This window comes from Desmodus rotundus, chromosome 10 (assembly GCF_022682495.2).
Source record: "Desmodus rotundus isolate HL8 chromosome 10, HLdesRot8A.1, whole genome shotgun sequence".
NCBI classification, from domain to species: Eukaryota; Metazoa; Chordata; class Mammalia; order Chiroptera; family Phyllostomidae; genus Desmodus; species Desmodus rotundus.
The window spans coordinates 58,111,540-58,134,456 of record NC_071396.1 but is presented as its reverse complement, the minus strand read 5'-3'; the positions used below and the strand labels follow the sequence as shown (position 1 = coordinate 58,134,456).

General features: G+C 45.0%; 1 protein-coding gene across 9 annotated transcripts in view; it reads right to left on the bottom strand.

Annotated features, from left to right (window-relative positions):
- The window catches only part of RUVBL1 (RuvB like AAA ATPase 1), a 71,800-nt gene that overhangs the window by 14,701 nt on the left and 34,182 nt on the right, over positions 1-22,917 (bottom strand). For 4 of the 9 annotated variants that reach the window (XM_053912574.2, XM_053912576.2, XM_053912575.2 and 1 more), the window contains 3 exons: positions 13,697-13,799; positions 7,309-7,400; positions 6,098-6,253 (listed from right to left, as the gene is read on the bottom strand). In XM_053912574.2, the coding sequence (XP_053768549.1) occupies positions 6,098-6,253; positions 7,309-7,400; positions 13,697-13,799 (351 nt within the window). Of the gene's footprint in view, positions 1-4,080; positions 4,448-5,799; positions 6,254-7,308; positions 7,401-13,696; positions 13,800-22,917 lie in introns of those variants that run through there. The other 5 variants (XM_045187771.2, XM_045187772.2, XM_045187770.3 and 2 more) reach the window with 4 other exon arrangements.

The window sequence follows — 22,917 nt, the reverse complement described above, 5'->3', positions numbered from 1 at the left end:
AAATAACATATGACTTCACTTATATATAGAAATTAAAGAACAAAACAAACAAAATAGAAAACCTCATAGATACAGAGAACAAACTGAGCATTGCCAGATGGGAGGAGGGTTGAGGTCATGGGTAAAAAAAGTGAAGGGACTGAGAAGTACTAATTACAGAATAGTCATGGGGATATAAAGTCAATATACTATAGGTAACATAGTCAATAATATTGTAATAACTATGTATGGTGCCAGCTGGGTGTTAGAATTTTGGAGGGGATCACTGTAAATTATGTAATTGTCTAACCACTATGATGTACACCTGAAACTAATATAAAATTAATGTGTAATTGAACAGTATTTTTAAATGCCACAAATAGTGAGCTCTAGATAATTGTATATGTGCTAAAATATTTAGATATAGTGTATTATCATCTGCAACTTTGAAATGAAAAAAGACGGTTGGATAAAAATGGACTGATAGATGGAAGGGAACGATGGATAGTTCTGGTTGATAGGTATACGGATTGTTCCTGTGCAATTCCTGCAACTTCTCTTACTTTTGAAAATTTTCATAAATCTTGGGAATGTTTGTGTATTGGCTTGCATATTCACAGGACATCCCTGGAGGGGTACACCTGCAGTATAATGCAGCTTGCTTCTGGAGAGGAGAACAGGATGAAGGTAAGGGAGAGAGAGATTCTTCACTGTACTTTTATGTTTTGAACCATGATGTAAATTATTCACAAAAAACAAATTTTTTTTTCTATTTTAAAATTAAACCCCCAACTCAGGAAGCGTTCCCTGACTGCTGTTTTCCTACAGTCACTTTGAGGCACATTGGCTCCCTCCCTACCCTAGAGGGCCTCAGCCGTGATCCAAAGCTGTGGCAAGGTCAAGGATTGCACTCTAGGTTTGGCCATGCCCCCAGGGCAAGGAGGTGTGGTTGGGCAGGTCCAAGGACCCCTGGTAGGGCTCCAACTGAACACCTCTTTCAGCATGGGGGCGCTGTGGCCTCGCAATCACCCCAGCCCCTGGGCTAGTGGTGGTGGTTGGGGGGGGGGCGGGGCTGGGGATCAGTAGAAGGAGAGACTGCCAGAGACCTCCCAGATTGGAACAGTAGAGAGAGTGGCCCAGCTCCTGCAGAGCATCATCTTTGATACCAACAGCTTAGACCCCAGCCTTGCCCCTCACCTTCCCCTCGTCTGCACCATGACCCATCAGCCAGTCCTAGAACAGCCAGCCATCTCTGGGTTCCTCTCACCTCCTGTGGGAAGCTCTCTTGGGCCCCTCCTTTATGACCTGGTGCAGGTCTTCAGTGGTGGGGCTGGAGGCTGGCTCTTTTTCCAAGGAGAAGCCTGGGAGAGCGGGTCACTTCAGTGGGCGTTTGTATGCTTTGATGCTGTCGGATCCCACCATCTCTTCTTCGCAGTGCCTGGTGTGGCGCGAGCCGGGTAGGTGCGTAAGCATGAGCACCGGGGTGACTGGGACTGTGAAACGCGCCCCTTAGGGCCTTGCTATCTGTGCATTGAGCCACAGGATCCTAAGAAAGGGTTCTGGGTAGGGGCCAGATTGGGTCAGATCAAGGTTCTGCAAAGATGGCTGGGACTGTGGGGATGAGGCCTGCAACTGGCGAGCAGAAGCCAGGGCTTCTGGGGTCAGAGTAGGGAGATCACATTAGCTGTCCCCCAACCCTAGCGGCTGACTGGTCAGTCAGCCCGAGTCAGGCCCCTGGTGACTGAGCACTGACGCCTGACACACCTTAGTGACACTTCTGTACACGCTGTTCATGCCCATGACCCAGCCCCACGCCTGAGTCCTGGATACTGCCGGGGCCCCATGCAAAACGCTGTAAGTATATGCCCCAGACCTGCACCAACGACCCTGTGTTCCTTGTGCCCAGCGGACTTACATCCACGCCCACAGGCCAGTACGCACCTAACCATGCCTGACCCTCCACATCCCTCCGGTGCGGGATCCGGGCGCCCAAGCCCTCCCACTGTTTGCCTGCGCCCCCATTAATCACACGGAGCAGATGGTGCCGCTCTACGCTCTGGAGGCCCGTCGGTGATGGCAGGTGACGGAGCAGGCAATCAGCGGGCACACATCGGCCCATCTTATCTCGCCAGCCCAGCCGTTGCCTGCTGTGTGCTGCCCATTGATCGCGTCGGACAGGGGCCGAGGGTCACGGTGGGCCAGGCCAGCCTGACAAGCCACATTCATCGCTGCCCAGACGCGCGCTGATGGCGGAATAGGAGGAGAGCCCTGGCCATTAATCACAGCGCCTGCCTGCTGAATGACTCGGAGGGGCAACAAGGTCAGTCAGATGAGAGCCGGCTTATAGCCGGCTTACAGCCAGCTTCTGTGGTTGACCCATTCCTCCCCTACTCACAGGTCCAGTGAGGCTCTCCTTAACCCTCACCCCCAGGGGCTCAGTCACCCTTACCAGGCCTACCCTTTGTCCCCAGGGGCCTGCTGTCCCAGGAATAAAGGGGAGGGGGAGTGGCCCAGGAATAAATAGGAGGGGAGAAGGGTGGGGAATGGAACGATGATCAGCAGGTGGACTGATGTGAACACTTTCGCCTCTCAGTAGCCTTGTTTTCCAGAGATCAAAAGCTTGGCTGGGAGGAAACACCAGCCCATGCCTTTTCAAGTTTCTCTCCTCTTTGCTCCCAAACTTGAGTGGCCCCAAGCCTGCCCCTCCCTTGGCCTAACAGGGAATGGTCCGGCTAACATGGCTCTAGGCCTTTTCTAAACCTTTGCAAGGGCTGACTATCTGGAATGGGCAAGGATGGAGCCTAGCCGGCCTCTGCCTCCTGTTGGACAAATAGTGACCTCTTCTCCTCAAATGGACAGGGATTGGAAATTCTTCATTGAATTTCAGTATCTTGAGTACCCAATACAGCCACATGTCACCTCACCATGTCACCTCCATGGATCTATGGGATATGACTGCCCTCATCTTATGGGTGAGGAGAGGAAGGCTCAGGACCAAGGACCAATCAAAACCACATACCTAACTGCCATGTCCCTGGAACCTGGCTGCTCCCCTTTCCCACCTGTAGCTTCTGCCTAGGATCCCCACAAGATCAGGGACTGTTCAGGTCCCTCCAGGTGGGCTCTAGGAGGGAATGAGGAATGCCCGGTGATGAACATCTGGTTTCCTGGCAATAAAAAGCCTTTTGGCCCTGGGGTCTGAGACATGGAGGCCAACAGAGTGTGACTCCCACCATTGTGCAGCTCCATTTTATTAGAAAAATGGTTTAGAAAGGTTTACTAATCAAGAAGTCACTAGAATTCTGGTATGACACCATCGTCTGTTTAGTCCTAAAAAACAAAATATCCTATGAACCCATCTAGGCGGTATGACAAAGGAGGGATGGCAGGAGAAGGTATTTGGGCTGAGAAAATAAAGGCGGGGGGGGGGGGGGCACGGGGACACCACAAGGTGGATTCTCAGCAAGGACCAAGGACAGTCTTTCAAGAGCCCTTCTTCCTGTTCTCATAGTGAGGACATTAGCACAGGAACAGGGAGCTGGGATTTACATGAAAATACTCTCTTCTCCAGCCCATTCAATCAGTTTGTGGGGAGGCACTAGAGAGCATGCACCCAGAGCTTGGAATATCAGCCATTTCCCGTGAGCAACTTCCACCCTGCCTCACTTTCATATTACAACCATTTTTCACACCAGAGCTGAAATAGTACAAAAAATGGGCCTGCTGTAATTGTTGGTAGATTGTGTGTCAGCCAGATAAGATGTAACAAATATTTTCCTCCCTACAGGGTCTGTTTCCCTTTTGGTAATGGATGGAGAAACTTCTCATAGTCAGTGAGGGGATCGGTCGTAAAAACCTCGCCTAGAAGATTAATGTAATAATCACAGGCCTTGCTGGAAAAAAAAAAATAGGAAAATTAAAATAACTTTACCTTCCCACTTATCCAGAACCATCTCTTCCACTTAGGTAAGACAAGTGAGGTGGGCCATATCCCTGAACACCAAGGAGCAGAATTCCTGAGGAACAGGACCAGGGGGCTGTGACCACACTCACTCCCCTCCTCACCAGAACTCCTCTGGACATCAGGGTTCCCTGAGCAGCTGGGAGGGACTCTGTCCCAACCTGCACTGAGAGGTTTGCTGTCACCATTGCTTCTCTACTGCTCCTCAAACACTGTGAAAGGTTTGGGGGCTAGAAGAGGTTCAGGTGGGCAGAGTCTGATTCTTCTCCTCTGGGATATCACCTTAGTGAAGTCACTTTCCTCATACCTGCCCCTGCTTGCCTCACCTGCCTGGGAAGGAGGTCAGATCTTGAAGTCTCCCCTGGCAATAACTCAGCACATTGAGGAAGGTGTTATAGCCACAGGGGATAGATGCACAGATTCCAAGCACTCTGATTCCAAATCTTCCTGGTTCCATCCCTTACCAGCTGGACAAGTGACCTAACTGGCACCAATATCATAGGGGTGCTGTGACAATGCAAAAGGAAATATGAAGCATTAACACAGGCCTCGCCCACAATCAGCTCTTGTTACACTGGTATCAGAGGTATTCTATTTTTCTAATGTGGCTTATGTTGGGAGGCCAGAGACACAGGATATGAGTAGCCAGGACAGGCCACAGAACTCAGCCCTGACTTTAAGAAGTGTCCCACCCCCATGTTGGGATCTCCTTCAGGTGCCAGGGTGGAAGAAGGTCCATTCTGGCAGCAGGGACTAGCTGCGCCCTCCTCAGGGCCTGAGGACTCCGAGAAGGCTGGAGTCCCACAGCATTATCTCAGCCCTCCTGTCCTGCAGTTTCCTGAATATGCTCAGATGGTCATCACTAATGGGAGAACAGTTGTACTTGCCCCCCAAGGACCTCATGGTTAACTTGGATTAGAACAATGATTGGATCAAAATGGCTGTCTTGGTTAGTCCCCTTTTTTGTACATATAAGAGTATGGAGATCCTGCCCATGAGGGCAGAGAACCAAACCTACCAGCCTGTACCAAGGCACTGCTTCTGTGGCTAAGCCCTGCCTCAGGCAGCACAGAGCTAGCAGACAGGAGCCAGCCTGGTAAAAAGGACATGGTGCTCATCCTACCAGGTGAGAATGTTCCAGTACGGCATCTGTCAGGCACTGCCATTTCTCTTTCCTCTCAAACGGCTGAAAGCCCCAATTCATTAAACTCACAAAAAATGTAGTACCAGTGATGAGGACATGTCAAGGGACAGAAACCAATGGAAAGAACTCTCAATGGCCAAAGCTGGACACATTGGAGAAGCAAAATAAATAATGTAGCATTGGATTATAACCCAAGGTATATTATAAATACCCTTGAGTCCATACAGAGATAAATGATTGAATAAACAAATGGCAAGAAAAGACAATCTCCTGTGTAGATGAATTCCAAATAATTAATGTAGATGCTCAGGCCTTAAGGAGGTAGAGAAAAACTCCCCACCTCTTAAGTGTAGACTATGGTCAGTGACTTCTTCCAAAGAGGAGAGTATGGGAAGGGAGAAAAGAGTAACTTCACAGTGGAGAAACCTGACAAACACCTCAGCCAGGTGATCAAAGTCAACATTAACAGTGATGAGTCATATTGATATGTGATAAAACTTGTGCTTTACCTATTTGGACTTACTCCCAATAACCCACAATCCTGGTTATGTAATATGGGATCCTGGGACAGAAAACATGAATAAAGTATAATAATGTATCAGTGTTGGCTCATCAGCTGAGACAAATGTACTACATACTACTGTAAGATGTTAACAATAGGGAAGCCGGGTGTGAGGTATGTGGGAATGCCCTGTACAATCTTCGCAACATCTAAAACTGTTCTAAAATACAAAGTTTATTTGTTTGTTTTAATTAAAAGAAAAGAGAGAAAGAGATGCCATCAAAATATCCTATCAGGATTTACTAGAAAACATGCCAGGTGAGGCAGGGTTCCTTCAAAGGAGCCACGGGAGAAATTATGACAATTTAAAAAGAAACACTTAGCACACTGAACTTGCTGCTAACCATGCCCAAGTTGGAACAGAATCTGAAGGCCAGGGGTAAACCTTGTATCTGCAGGCTCTTCCCGGGCCCAGACATGCCAGGGAGTCTCTCTTTGCAGAAAGACTCACTTCATATACTTATCCTGCTGGTCAGCCAGGATTTTGGCTGATGACTTGGCATCATAAAAGAGCTCACTTATCTCTTCAACATGCTCTTTCTCGATGCTGTCCTTCCCGTTGATCTTAGCAAGCAAGTTGGCCGGGGTCAGCAGCTGCACCGAGTACCTAAAGGGAATAGGGGCCAGGGCAGGAGTGAAACAGTGGCCACAGATAGGAGCCCCATCCCAGAACAGCAGGAGCACTGACACCAGGGGCTGAGCCCAATGCTGAGCCTGTGCTAGATGTTGTGGACACGGCAAACAAGAAGATATGAGAATTGTCCTTTCCCAGAGAGCTGCAGTCATGACTCCATTGGAGAGGTCAGAAATCCTGAACATAGCCAAGTCCTACTCCCCAAATCTTCGTCACAGTCTAAAAATTCTCCGACAGGAGATAATTCCACTGCTGCTTGAAAGGGACTGCAAATTTTGTCACAGGCAATGCCAAGGTCCAGATCAGAACTTGAACATAGCAAGGAAATGAACATACAGCCTGAAAGCACAGGCCCCAACAAAAGGCATGAAAATCCAGGAGTTTTTAAAAGCACCACTCCACCCAAACAAAACAGCTTACAATTGTACTTCAACTTCAGGAGTGAGGGAATTAGGGACAAGAATGAAGTAATGATTTCACAAGAAGCCAGAACACTGAGGAGAGACATCCCGCATAGGCAACAGCTTTAAGCCATTATCAGGAAAGCAGTCTATGCCTTGCAATCCTTCCTCACATTAGCCTACACCTGCCATTCCTACCTAAGACACACCGGAAGAACAGAGCCTGCATGGGTGAGGGGGTGAGGTGGCAAGGCAGGGCCCAGATAACGAACTCCCTGCCCTGGACCCTGGTCTCTGGTTCTGTCCGTTTCCTCTACCAAGGGGACCCGCCCGGGGTCAGAGCCAGCTTTCCATCACAGGAGTGCATCTACTACAGGACAAGGGAACTTAACCTGTTAATCTAGCTTTTAAAACACCATCATCGAAATATTCTGCACTCTAAATCAGTGTCCTTGGATAAGACCCACCACACCACTAATAGCAGACATGGTCCTATGTATGACCTGAGAAGGGGGCCTGCCTTTAGGTTCTAACAGACCTTTACGTCCCCACAGGCTTTGCTGAGAAGGCACCATGGGGTGTGGAGCAGCTCCAGGCAGACACAGGTCCAGGGGACAACTGGCTCACCTCAAAGTGGTCTTGGTACCGATCTCTCCCAGGTGATTCAATGCCTCCTCACTAATGTTGATTCCCTCTGTCTGGGCACGGATTTTAATAATCTTTTGGAGGAGAAAAACCATGATTAACAGTGACCAATCTCAAGTGTCTTATTTATAAAGTGCTTTAAAAACAATCTTGTTCAGTGCTTCTAGTCCCCATCAATACAGCAGCAGAGGCCCAATCCCGGGCTGGTGAGGCAAAAGCTGACCCTACCCAGGATTGCACATGCATGTACCTGTTAGATGCCAGCTACACTGTGAATGGCATTAAAGCCAGAGTGTTTACATTCATACTGACTAGAAAGCAGCTGGTACCCCTAGAGGTGTATACCAGGATGGCTCAGCTCCTGCCTCCCAGCCCAGGTCACTCAATTTCCAGAGCAAGAGAACTGAGGCTTCTCCAAAATCTGCCCAGGCTCCCACACAGGCTCTAACCTTCCTCTCCAGTATGGACACCACCACCTATAAGACTCAGACAAGAACAGAGATTCTTTATTTGCTTAATAAATAAAATAAGTAAATTTTTTTAAAAGTTACTTTTACAGATTTACCAGCCCTCATAGCATCACCCAAAGATACCTAATCTATCAAGAAGAGGCCTACATTTGTTGCAGTTTGCAGATCCCAGTAAAGTTGGATGGAAAACAAGCTGGCAGTGTGGATATAGTAACACAAGTGGCACCAAGATCCTACAGGCACACCAGCACTGAGTGGTAAGGGGCAGCTGGGATAATGATGTTGTGTATTGTGAAACTGAGATAATGCAAAGACTTTGAGCCTCAAATAATATATGAATTTTTCACTTTGGCAGTTTCATAAACAAGATATCAAGAAGCCCTTGTTTAAATTAAAGTCACAAAAACACACCCGAGTAGAGGCTTAGGAAGTGGGAAAGACTAAGCTCTCCAGCTAAAGCCTTACAAGGGGAAGACAGAGACCAGAGGTTTAGGACATACACACTTTAAAACTGGTCCTTCAGCTCTCAGGTGCTGCAGAGGGAGGGAAATTTAATGTCTAGTGACTTTTATAAGGGGCCAGCCTGCTATGAATGGGAAAGGTCTTGCTCAGTAAGAAAGTTAGGCTTGGAGAACCAAGATGGCGGCGTAGGAAGACACACTGCACCTCCTCGCACAACCAGAACTTACATAAAATAGAACGGCAAGGAAGTCCGACACCAAGTAGATAAAAAAGAAACATTCATCCAGACCGGTAGGAGGGGCGGAGACAGGCAGCCGGGGTGGAGAGGACTCGCGTGGCCGTGGCAGGACCGAGACTGGCGGAGTGTGGGACAAACAACGAACGGGGCAGGCAGTCTGACCACTAGCAGACCCTGTGGCCCTACATTCGTGCACATATAAACCGAGAGGGCCGGACTCAGAGTGGCAGAGAACAGGGCAGGCAGAGCAGAGGGTAGCACCCCGAGGCCCCACATGTGTGCATAGATAAACCCGGAGGAACGGCGGGGAGTGAAGCAGACTGCGCAACCCAGGGCTCCAGCGCAGGGAAATAAAGCCTCAAACCTCTGATTGAAAACGCCCGTGGGGGTTGGGGTGGCAGCAGGAGCGACTCCCAGCCTCACGGGAGAGGTCGTTGGAGAGACCCACAGGGCCTACAGTGTGCACAAGCCCACCCACTCAGGAACCAGCACCAGAGGGGCCCAATTTGATTGTGGGTAGCAGAGGGAGTGATTGAAATCCGGTGGAGAGTGGAGCAAGAGCCATTGCTCCCTCTCGGCCCCTCCCACATGTACAGCGTCACAGCGCAAAGATCAGCGTTACCCCGCCCCAGGGAACACCTAAGGCTTCGTCCCTTAAAGTAACAGACCCCCAAGACAAAAAAAAAAAAAAAAGGCCCAAATGACAGAACACTTCAAAGCTCCAGAAAAAATACAACTAAGTGAGGAAGAGATAGCCAACCTATCAGATGCACAGTTCAAAACACTGGTTATTAAGACACTCACAGAATTGGCTGAATTTGTTCTAAAACTAGATGAAAAAATGACGGTTATGCCAAGAGAAACAAAGGAAAATGTACAGGGAACCAATAGTGAGGCGAAGGAAACTGGGACTCAAATCAATGGTGTGGACCAGAAGGAAGAAAGAAACATCCAACCAGAAAAGAATGAAGAAACAAGAATTCAGAAAAATGAGGAGAGGCTTAGGAACCTCCAGGACATCTTGAAACGTTCCAACATCCGAATTAAAGGGGTGCCAGAAGGAGAAGAAGAACAAAAAATTGAAAACTTATTTGAACAAATAATGAAGGAGAACTTCCACAGTCTGGCAAAGGAAACAGACTTCCAGGAAGTCCAGGAAGCTCAGAGAGTCCCAAAGAAGCTGGACCCAAGGAGGAACACAACAAGGCACATCATAGGCACAAGATGAAACAGAAGGAGAGAATCTTAGAAGCAGCAAGAGAAAAGGAGACAGTTACCTACAAAGGACTTCCCATAAGACTGTCAGCTGATTTCTCCAAAGAGACCTTACAGGCAAGAAGGGATTGGCAAGAAGTAGTCCGAGTCATGAAAGGCAAGGGCCTACATCCAAGATTACTGTATCCAGCAAGGCTATCACTTAGAATGGAAGGGCAGATAAAGTGCTTCTCAGATAAGGTCAAGTTAAAGGAGTTCATCATCACCAAACCCTTACTCTATGAAATGTTAAAGGGACTTATCTAAGAAAAAGAAGATAAAAAATATGAACAGTAAGAATGACAGCAAATTCACAGTTATTAACAACCACACCTAAAACAAAAAGAAAACTAAGCAAACAAGTAGAACAGGAACAGAACCATAGAGATGGAGATCACATGGAGGGTCATCAATAGGGGATTGGGAGGGGGAGAGGGGGGGAAAGGTACAGAGAATAAATAGCATAAATGATAGGTGGAAAATAGACAGGGGGAGGGTAAGAATAGTGTAGGAAATGTAGAAGCCAAAGAACTTATAAGTATGATCCATGGACATGAACTATAGGGGGGGAATGTGGGAGGGAGTGGTGGGTAGGATGGAGTGGAGTGGGGGGGGCAGGAAATGGGACAACTGTAATAGCATAATCAATAAATATATCAAAAAAAAAAATAATAAAGTTAGGCTTGGGATCAGGGCCAGTGCTGAGGTGGCTGGACCAGCATGCACTGGGGGCAGTGGCCAGATGCTAACAAGAAAGTCTTTTATTCTGTCAAAAAACTCAGAACTCAGATTTTTATATGAAATGTCCTGATTTCTAAATGTCAATTTGTTGAAATATTTCACATTGCACCAGCCACATAAAACATACCTGTTTAGCCAGTGCTGCTAAGGTATGGCCTCTGTTAAAAGTATCTTAGCTTGTGCATGAGGGGTTCCACCATTTGGGATCCCAAACCACCATAAATGCAGCTGAGCACAGAAGGTCCTGAGTAGACATGAGGAAGGCAGAAATGGAACAGGAAGGGAGATCCCTGCTCCCAGCTCCCTCCACAGGACTACCCACCAACCACAACAGTTAGAGCCGGACAGGTTTTTGCCCAATATAAAAAGGGATTCTCACTGCTAGCTGGGGACAAAGGAAACTTCCAGGTCCTGTCAAAAAAAATGTCCCCTAGGACCTTCAGAAACTTTATGGAGATGCAAATATTTAATCCTCAAGCCTGGTTAAGGGAAAAACTTCAGCCCTGAGCATTTCATCTTTAGCGAGCTACAGTGAGTTGGAAGTTGGGCTTCAGAAATGTCAGGGACACTTTGTTCTTGCTCTCTCTAAAGCAGGCCAGAGCAATCCCAAGAGCTCCTGTTTCAGACTCTTTGGAAATGGACAGTTCATAAATTAGGTCTTTAATCTGCAGGGACAATTTATGAGGGTATCGGCACTGATGGCAGAATACATGTTACATTTACTTTGTTTTTGAAAGACCTACTCCAGGCTCCAGTAAAACTGCTGAGGTTATCTCTTGAACCCACCAGAAAAAAGCAGTGTGCATAATGGCAGTCTGTCCTCTGCTAACCCAAGAGGAAGCCTGGCTAAGCATATGGAACCAGCCCAGGAACTGGCCTGTAGTCACTGCTCTGGAAGGCACAGTTGCAGAACATTCCAGTGGAGAACATACCACGTGTTCCAGGGTCAAATGGAGTAAACATGTGAACTGGCTCTGACAACAGTCCTAGCTCTGCAGCTTATTCTCTGTGACCATGGGGCCCTTGTTTTTCCCAAGTCACAAACCCTGGTTATTGAAAGCTATTGTGAGGATCCCAGCAGATGTCTATGAATCACCTGCAAGCTGTTAATATCAATAATAACTTAACTGCAGTAGGAAGAGATGGCTGGCCCTATCCATTTACTGTCACTATCTCACTTAGTCCTCATGACAACCTTGAGAGAAGGGAACAGATCTTGCAGTGAATCAGGAAGGCTAATACAGATGCATGAAATTGTTCGAGTCACTTAGCCAAGAAGTGATCTGAGTGTGTAGAATTGCCTTTCCTAGCAGGCTCTAGTCCCAAAGGTAAGGATGGGAAAGAGACCAATTTGTCCTTTGCTTTTGTTTCCACTTCTATTCAGTGAATGCCTTGACTTCAACCTAGCATTCACCCAAGAGCAAGAGACCATTAGCTGGTGATAAGGCCCCCAGACATGGATATTATCTCCTAATAATGCACAGTTGCTGCCACGAACTACAATTGTTTCAATATTCTGTCAATGCTGGTTATGAAGGGAGACCTCCAGCTCCATGCTCACCCCAGCACTCCTGGGTACTGGTCAACAAGAAATGTTGGCAGGGCCAGGCAGACAGGCTACACATGAGCAAGGGGACAGCCAAGAAGTGCCCAGGAGAGGCCTTCAGAACTCCAAAAGGAAAGGCCTTGCCAACAAATTGCCAGAGCTAATCCACCCCCACTTGTTATTTCTAGCAGGTGGGAGGCTGGTGGCATAACGCTTAGGAACACAGCTTCAGGATCAGACAGCCTGGATTCCTGTTAGTCCTGTCACATACTTGCCACTGACAAGTTTTATGAACTTGGGCATTTAGTTAGCCTAAGTCTCCGTGTCCTCATCTCTGAGAGTCACAACGATAACAGTTCTCCCTGTCTCATGGTTACTGGAGATAAAATGGAATCATGCTGGCTACCCATGTCCATAAATTTAGCACAATGTCCAACAAACAGTGTCTGTGCTCTGATGAGGGGAGAGGGTCCAGGCAGAGCCTATTAAGATGTCAGTGCAGCCCTGGTACACTCTATATCCCCAGCCTTAGCTTGGGGATATAGATACATGGACTTCAAAGTGAGAGACCTACACCCTGGAAGTGAGACCATCTGAAGCATGGGTGGACAGAGCAGGGAAAAGAACATAGCCTGTACTGCTCCAGTGGGTCAGCAACCCCTAGAGCACACTTCACTGTTGAGCAGATGTCCTGGGCTCTGCAGAGAACTGTTTGGCTTTGCATCCTAGACTTGCCACTCTGCAACTCAGCCATCAAAAAGAAAAGAGATTATGACCATAACGACTACTAAAGTACCCTAGTACAAATTAGGGAACTAGAAATTCTAGGTGTGCAGTGCCTAGGCATTGTTTAGCACAAAACTGGTGTTCCAGCTCCAGATCAAGCAAGAGGCAACCCCTGCAAGAACTGGGACTGCACCCCCTGGGATAAGGCCCAATCTGATACACCCCTGTCACCCCAACCCCCAAATTCAGCTCACATGGAATTCTGGCATGCACTGTGTAGGGACTGAGCTAGATGCTTCCATGTACACCTCTCATTGTAAGGTTAGTTTTATGACCTCCATTCCAGGTGCTTCTCTAAAATGTATGACCCTGTTTACTATCATCTCTACGACCAAGGCAGCAGCCCCAGGCAAAGCCTCCAAAGTCCCTGAGAAACCTGTTAGTCATGCTGTATACAGCTCTGCTAGGACTTGAGAGTGCTTACCCCCTCTAGCTTCTGCAACCCGCTAAAAGGCCTGTTGTGGGTTCTGGTGGGACAGAGTACCTGGTTTTGCCCACTGAGCAAAAGGAACCTTGGAGAGGGTCTGGCCTAGGCACCAAGAGGCTATTGCTAACTCATATTTCATGCCCTTTTCCTAGAGCCAGTGACCTCCCTAATGGCTGTCATCAAGTCAATATTTTTCACCATCCCTCTCCTAAAGTTTATCAGGAGGGATGTAGGCAACTGTGGGTTTGTGACACTTTAGGCAGTGTCTAGTTGGCCCATCCATCTCTCAGATGGGGAGACTGAGGCTCAGAGAATTGTGACTTGTCAAAGGATGCAGCAGAGTGATGGGACAGTGGTGGGAGCCAGTCCTTCTTACTCGGTATCAAGGAACACGGGCAGCAAATAAGGGGAGAACAGAGAGGAAGGGGGAAAGAAGGCACGCTCACCTGTTTCATTTCCTGTGGAGTATACAACATGGTCCGGATGATCATCACTCGGTCCAGAAGGTCAAGAGGGATACCATGAGGAGAGGTGATATCCTCAGTGCCCCTGTAAGACCCAGAATGACCATATCACCCTGGGCAATTTGAGACCAGAGTCTGGACATTGAAAACATGACTGAGGAACTCACAATGACACAACAGTTGGTGCACTTCCTGAGAGTCAGAAGCAGGGTAAACAGACTACCATTCAGGTGTCATCAAAAACAACTTCATTATTTTAGCAAATATCAGTACCATAGAAAATTTGGGAAAGGGGGGGAAAAGGCCACAAAAAATCCTATTTGCCAAATTTTCATATAAACATTTTTGTAAACTAAATTAAGCATGTAGATTTTTTTCTTTGTTTTTGTCTATGTTTCTTTAGTCTTAACTCATCAGGTATTTTATAAAACCCAAATTGTCAGGCATTTAGTTTCTAATTGTTGCTATTTTTATTAATGATGCTTTAATAAACAATTTTATGCATATAGCCATGAACATTTCCTCAGCAACTCTAGTAGTACCTGACACAATCCTGACTATCTATTCAAATGGATGACTGAATATCCTAATTTACATAGCTATGCAAGTGATCTGATCTCACTGTCTTATAGCCAGCACTAGATATTCTAATTTTCAAATATTTTGTTGCTTACATTGTTTAGAAAATGGATGGGTAACACCTTGTTTGAATTTGCATTTCCTTGACTCATTTGAATGCTTTCCCTTATGTGCACTAGTTATTTTATTTCTTTTGGAAAACTGTCCAATTATGTCTTTTCCTATGTTCCTCTTGGATTCTTAGCCAAGCCACAGGAAGAACAGCCCAGGAGAGGAGCTCTGTTAAACCCACCAGGCCCTGAGGTACCAGCTGCCTGCCTGGCAGGATGTGTGTTACACAGACCTGGCAGCCCCCAGGACCAGGCTTCAACCACAGCATCTGGAAGCCTCAGCCTTTGAGAGTCACAGCAGCAGAAGGTCTACCTCAGCACCATTTCTGGTGCCAGATTAAGAGTCTGTGGTCATAAGTTATCACTATAACAAAGAACAAGGACAGGACATTTGGATTTAATTGTTGCTATCAAAATATTTGGCTTCCAATCTAAGTAAACATTGCAGAAATAAAACTTCAGTTAAAAAAACCATTCTGGCCCTGGCTGGTATGGCTCAGTGGATTGAGTGCCGGCCTGTGAGCCAGAAGGTCGCCAGTACAATTCCCAGTCAGGGCACGTACCTGGGTTGCGAGCTGGCCCCCACTGGGGGACGCATGAGAAGCACACATTGATGTTTCTCTCCCTCTTTCTCCCTCCCTTCTCCTCTAAAAATAAATAAAATAAAATCTTAAAAAAAAAAAAGTGTTTTTAAAAAAAGCATTCTGTTGAAATTGTATCCCGTCAGTTGAAGTGTAAATGTATATTTATTATTGCGAGAATAAAATGTTCTGATATAGGGTACAACAGGATGAATCTTGAAAATCTTATGCTAAGTGAAAGAAGCCAGTTGTAGCCCTTACTGGTGGGTGTGGCTCAGTAAGTTGGGTGTCATCCAATAAAGCAAAAGTTTGATTCCTGGCCAGGGCACATGCCTGGGTTATGGATTCAGTCCCCTCTTTTTCTCCCTCCCTCTATAAATAAATAAATAAATAAATAAAATCTTTTTTTTTTTTTAAAGAAAGAAGCCAGTTATAAAACAGCAGATATTGTATGATTCTATTTATAGGAAATATCTAGAAGAGGCAAATTGGTAAAGACAGAATAGAAGAGAGGATACCAGGTAGAGGGAGAAGGGGAAAATGAGGCTTACTGCTTAAAGGTAGAGTTTCTCTTTGGGGTGACAGAAAAGCTTTGGAGGTGGATGGTGGTGATGGTTATAAACACTGTGAATGTAATTAATACTCCTGAATTGTACAGCTAAATGGCAAATTCCGTGTTACATACATTTTACAACAATAAAAACAATTCAAAAAAGAATAAAATGCTATATTAATGAACTATTAAAAATAAAAAGTTAAAAAAATTAAAAAAATAAAAAAAAGTTAAGACCTTTCAAAATAAATGGAGAAATACAATAGAAATTAAAAGCATTAATACAACTTTAGAGAAAGTAAGTCACTTTTACAAACAAGTAATTCCAAAAATAGTAACAAGGAAGAATTGTAAAAATTAAATTCTATCATGCCCTATCTGGTGCAGCTCAGTGGTTGAGTGCCACCCTGTGAATCAGAGGGTTGCTGGTTCAATTCTCAGTCAGGGCATATGCCTGGGTTGCAGGCCAGGTCCCCAGTGAGGGGCGTGAGAGAGGCAACCACACATTGATGTTTCTCTCCCTCTCTTTCTCTCTCCCTTCCCCTCTCTAAAAAATAAAATAAATAATATCTTTAAAAGAAAATATTTATTAAAAAAATAAAATTCTATCATGATTTAAATATTGGTATTTGGTTTGCCTGCAATCTTCACATTACACAAAATAACTTTTAATAACTACATTAAATTTCAGTTATTGAATTATATCTAGGCCATACGTTTAAGATTTCTCTCTCTCTCTTTTAAAGATTTTATTTATTTATTTATTTATTTTTAGAGAAAGGGAGGGAGAGAAATATCAATGTGTGGTTGCCTCTCACATGCCCCTAACTGGGGACCCAGCCTGCAACCCAGGCATGTGCTTAGGGAATCAAACCAGCGGTCCTTTGGTTCACAGGCCAGCGCTCAATCCACTAAGCCACACCAGCCAGGGCGAGTTTAAGATTTCTTAAGTCCCACTTCAGAATTCTCTTGAAAAAAAATTTTTTTTAAAGATTTTATTTATATATTTTTAGAGAAAGTGGAAGGGAGGGATAAAAAGAGGGAGAGAAGCATCAATGTGAGGGAGAAACATTGATCAATGGTTGCCTCTTGCATGCACCCCAACTGGGGACCCAACCTGAAACCCAGGCACGTGCCCTGACCAGAAATCAAACCTGTGACCCTTCGCCTCATGGGACAATGCCCAGTCAACTGAGCCACACTCATCAGGGCTCTCTTGAGAATTCTTGAAAAATTTTTAAAAGATCTCACGTTTACCCTGTTAAAATATCCCAAATTCTGTAGCACTCATGATAAATCACCTTCAATTCTGACATAATAACAAGTATAATTCTAAAGAAGAAATGGTCAGAGAAAAATTAAGTACTCCCTAATCAGCCTTCAAAATAACAGAATTTACAAGCATGCACTAAGAAAACTTATAGTTTTGAGTCCCTAAAATTAAAAATTTAAACCAAAGACCTGCTTAAAGACTACTACACATTTTTCTGGAATTAAAGACAAAACATTTTTTAAACTTGTCCAAGCTATGAATCTTAGAAGCAGTTTCTTTCAGAAAACATATTAGTGAAAAATGGTTTTTGGAATTCTGTTCTGCTAGACACAAAAGGCCCCTATTTACCAGTACTCCTGCACAGGGAAGTGACTCTAGGAGGAACTCTCAATGTGGAGCAGTCAATGTTTGACAAGGCAGCCATAAAAGCATATTACATTGTAAAACTACTAACAATAAGCTGCAATAATTGTATTTTGGCCAAAACTGCGGATTTATTCTTGCACCTGAAAGTTTATTTCTGACTTTGGCTTCAGCCTAATACTGATTTCATCGATACGGCATTTGACAACTCTTCGAACTATGTTAATGGCGTGCCTCTTCCAGATGTACAGTTTTGAGACCATACATGCGATTCTTCTAGGATTCCAATATGGTACATACAATGTATCTGTAGGAACACAGTAACTGGAATCTAGAAATTTATCCTATAGATAGACCTACACATGTGCAAAAATTTTAACATAGGATTCCTCCACTGTGGCATATTAACATTTTGAACCACATAATTTTTCTGTAGAGGACTATCCTGTGCATGTAGGGTATTCAGCAGCATCCCTGGCCTTCACCCACAAAATGCCGGTAGTACCTCCAGACATGACAAGTAAAAATTTCCCTGGCTCAGAATCACTGCCTGACTGCTTCTTTATATAATCTTGTAACTATAGTGACACATAACACAAAGCTTAAAGCTTCTATGAGGACAGGAGGTACAGTAAAGAACACTTCATTGGGTAACATGAAGGATAACTTTCATAAGTCCACTAAGCCGTAAGAAGAAAGCCATTTGACTTTTTGATGAGGCTGCCATGACAATTCAATAAAGTAATAGTCTTTTCAACAAATGGTCCTGGGACAATTGGGTATCCACATGCAAAGGGATGAAGTTGGATGACCTATTCCTTATGCCATACACAAAAATTAAATCTAAGTGATCAGAAACCCAAATGTCAGAGCTACAACTAGAAAACTCTTAAAAGAAATCATAGCTGTAATTCTGTTACCTTAGATTATGCAATGAATTTTCTTTAAAAAAAAAAAAAACATTTATTTTCTTTTACAGAAAGGGGAAGGGAGGGAGAGAAACATCCATGTGCTAGAGATACATTGATCAGTTGCCTCTCGCACACCAATGCAAATGGGGACCTTACCCGCAACCCAGGTATGTGCCTTGACCAGGAATCAAACCTGCAACCCCTGAAGGAGAGCGTACAATCCACTGAGCCATACCAGCCAGAGTAAATTGTTTTTCTTAGATATGAAACAAAAAAACACAGGCAAACGAGAAAAACAGATAAATTGGACTTCATCAAAATTTAAAACTTGTGTGTCAAAAGACACAATCAAGACACCAAAAAGACAACCCACAGAATGAGAAAAATATTTGCAAATAATCCATCTATAGGGGTCTAGTATCCAGAATACATAAAGAATTTTTACAACTCAACAATAAAAAGACAAATAACCTGTAGAAAATGGGCAAAGTATTATAAACAGATAATTCTTCTAAGAAGATACACAAATGACCAAATAGGCACATGAAAGGATGCTCAGCATCATTAGCCATCAGGAAAATGCAAGTCAACAGCACAATGAGATAGCACTTCTTACCCATTAGGGATGGCTAGAATCAAAAAGACAGACAATACCAAGAGTTGTTGAGGATATGGAGAAATTGGAATCCTCACACACTGCTGGTAAGAGTGGTGTAGCCATTGTGGAAAAAATGTCTGGCAGAATCCTGAAAGGTGAAGCAGAGCTACCATTTGACCCAGCAATTCTACTCCTTAGGTATCTCAATGTCCATCAAATGATGAGTGGAAAAACTTGCTATTAAATATTCCATACTTTGATATACTATTTAGCCTTAAAAACAAGTACTGATGTGTGCTATAACACGGGTGAACGCTGACATTACATTAAGTGAAAGAAGGCAGACCAAAAAAAAAACAAAAAAAAAAAAAACAAAACCAACCATAGATCGTATGGTGCCATTTGTATGAAATGTCCAGGAAAGGCATTAAATGCATAAAGGTAGAAAGTAGGTGAATGGTTACTACGGGCTGTAGAGAGGGGCTATGGAAAAAAATAGGTGGGGGGGGGTATATGTGCAGACGGCAGGGTAGCTGTTGATAGGTATAGGATTTGTTTTAGGGGTGATGAAAATGTTCTAACATAGACTGTGGAGATGATTACACAACTTTGTGAATATGTTAAAAACCCCTGAAATTTAGCTGGGTAAATTGTATTAGGTGTGAATTTTATCTCTATAAAGCTAATTTTTTTTTTTGAAAAAGTGCCACTTGGGGTGTTCTGCCACAGGGTTACAGTGAATTGAGACCACATTGTTTCTTAAGTCTCCATGCTTTAGTGCAACAGTGACTTATGGAGAAAAACTCCTGCAAAGACTCCTTAATTTCAGGGAGTTATTCTCCACAGAAAAAGACCTTCCAAAGTTTTCAGAGTTGAGATCAGAGCCAGGCTCTCCTTTAACATCTGAGGGTCCTGCAGTGTGAAATGGAAAGGACTTCTCAAGGTAACAAGGGTAGACAGAGCCAGGGCAGCTTCACGTCCTATTATAGCCATGAACATTATCAATTTCCACTGGAGAGTAAAGCACCCATGGAAGAAGCATAGGGCGATGTGCTCCTCCAGTAATGGTTCCCTCATCCCCCAATGCACAAGGACAGGTGATCTAGAGGACTTAGGGGCTATCTGCACTTTCAGAGGCATGGAGCACCATTAGTCACAGTGGCTCTCTGCACAACCACTATCAAATCAAAGCTCAATCCCCTTTCACTGACTAGGCAACTCCAGAAAGCAGTATAGGACAGCGGGAATTACATGAACTTTGGAGTCAGGTGACCCTCAAGCTTGAGACCCCACACTGGTCACCTCACGTGTGAAATCCGGAAATAACATCACCTGCCCAGAAGGTAGTCAGGGTGCCTTGAGATTATATGAGATGACCCATGTAGAGTACTTTGGACAGTGTCTGGCACAGAGGAAGCCCTCAATGGCTGCGAGTTTCCTTCCTCCTCCCTTTCCTTTCAAGCTCTGGAAATCAGATATGGGTCTGAAGTGAAGAAGGAAGCTCAACAGCTCCTATGTATAGGGGTAGAGTTTGATGGGCAGCAAGTCAGATGTGGCCAAAAGTAGACATATGTTCCAGAAATTCCATCATTTCACATTTAAGCCAAATCTTATACACAGAATGAGCTGTGAAGTTCAATGCTCTGGTCAAATCCCAGTCTTGCTTCTGAGCTGTGTGACCTTGGCCAAGTGTCCCCTCCTGGTGCAGCCTCAGTGTCATTTGAACAATGAGAACAGCTGTCCCTCCCTCACTAAGTTGAGGTGAGAGCAGCAGTGTGCCTGGTACAGAGAGAGCTCCTTAATACATGTTGGCTATTATTTTTATCATTGTTATTTTGACATAATTATCACTACTCAACAAATTTCCCTCTAGGTCCTGGAACCAAAATCCTCTTGAACAGCACATACCCCAATTTTGGTTACTTTATTGGGCCTACACAAGATCCACATTCTGAACACCTTACCTCCATTTGGGTGACTGCAGTCTGACAGCCGTGAGCAGCCACAGCCTCAAGAAGCCCTGATCAAGTCAGTCAGAAAGAGGCTGGGGTCATGTCTCCCAAATTTCAGACTGACCAGAGCTCTGCCCCCTTTGGGCAATTCTGAGATTAAAGCCACCTTCCTATGTACCTTTTTCCTGGAAGGAATGGGACTAAAGAAAGTACTCAGAGGCCTAAGAAATCTTGCTCCTGCCATCCTGCTCTACTGGCATCTGCTGGGCTCAGTTATCTACTGTGAGGGAAGGGAACCTGTTAGCAGAGCTCTGCAGCAGGGGTGCCATCTGTCCAGGTTTAGCACTTTTGTCAGCTGCCCAAATGAAGCCAGGCCTAACCAAAGAAAAGCAGGCACAGCAAACCTATGGAGTCTGTGCAACAGAGACACCAGGGTCACTGGGTACCAAGCCATGTATGTGATTTCCAGAAGCTGCCTAGGTAGCCAGGATCCTCGCACCAAAGGCTGTCCTGGACCTGGTACAAGCTGCCTTCTCTCAAATATTAAAGAAAAAACGTGTAGCAATGTTATCAAAGCAACACAGCATTACAAAGACTCAAGGAGTGACTAGAAGATTCTGTTACATAAACTTGAATCATGAATACAAGTCCTAATTCCTAGTTAACTGAGGGGAAATCTAAGGAGTTCGGTCCCCAGCACCAACAGCACAGCTTCTAGATAACTACAACTACGATGGACATACCCCCCAAGAAACGGGGAGGGTTTGAGCTGCACACCTGTGACTGAAGACTTTGCCCCATTGCTAAACTTGGCGGCTAGAAGAGGGGAAAAGGCAAATATGGCCAACACTGGCCCTCATTGGTTGGAAAGCTAGACGCTCCCACTGGCTTTCAACACACATGGGATTCTGAGAAAGGACTTTTGAAATGGAATGTGCCAGAAAGCAAAAAGTCAGTTAGTTTTTTCCCCTCCCCCCAGGGGAAGGAGGTTGGGGTGGGGAGGCTTGTCAATAGTCGCCTATGGGCCTGCCAACAGTGGCCAGTGCAGGCCTGTAAATGGAGGCCTGGGGACACAGACTCCAACATAAGATGCCTGAAGCTGGACAGCAACTGGAAACCAGCTAAGCCACCTACGTTTATGATACTTTTGGGCAGGAGAAGAGGTTCCTGGTGCAACCTTGAACTGATCTGGCAGAGGGTGACAGGGTGATTTTTCTTTGGGTGTCTTAGAGGGAACGGGCTTTGAAGCAGAAACTTGCCGTTATTTCCAAAGACCTTTGTGATAAGTCAGCACTGTGAACAGATTTTTGTTCTTGTATTATTTTCAGTTCTTGAACCTATGTAGTAGTAATGATAAATATTTAAGTAGCTATTTTTGATGTCATACTCTGACTTTTCTTTTCCCCTTACTTTTGTTACCCAGATATTTTGGGCAGAAATCTACTGTTAAATATAAGATTCCTTTCTTTTCCACTGAACTCCATCAGTCTTTAGAGATCTGCCTGGTAGGTGGCGAGCAGTAGGAACCCCCACACTCCCAGCTGGTTGGGTTTGATAACATAACCTCAATGGAGACAAAGCTACTTCATGGAGTCAGTTAAACTGTATATTACTCACTGTCATTCAAGAGGCAAGTGTAGGTGGGTCAGAAATCTGAATTCCTAGCTCAGTGTGGCTTCAGCTCTGTGTTGACACTCATGGGCCCTGGGGTCTCCTTCTGGATTCTTAGCACCCTTGCTGCCAGGAGCACGCAGCCTCCAGGGCTCTATTGCCCTCGCTACTCTGTTGCAGACTTAAAAGGGCTTCTCACCATTCCTCTTCATTCCACTAGCAATGCTGGGATGTGGCCCCAATTTTCAAACAGGAACACAAAAAGCCAACAAGCAAAAAAAGTACCAAGTATGGGATGCTGACGCTCAGGCTTGCAAGCTGGGGAGATGGTGTATTCTCTGGGGCTCACAGGCCTACAGAATACTCAGGAGAAAAAAGAACCTCAGCCAAGTCCTCTGTCCCAGCCCTGAGCCCATCTTGGCGGGGTAAGCATCATATAGCATTTGACTTCCAGGTGTGAACACCTCCCTTTCCAAAGGCAGACCTAAGGGAGTAGGGGGTAAGTGAAGGCACCATGTGGCTCTAAGGAATAAACAAATTTCTGGTTTTGTTACTGGTTTCACTATCAGAAAGACCTGGATTCTCATTCTACCTTTATGACTAGGGGTAAGTTATGCTGCCATTCTGTTTCCTCATCTGAAAAATGAAACCAAAAATATTTACCTCCCAGAG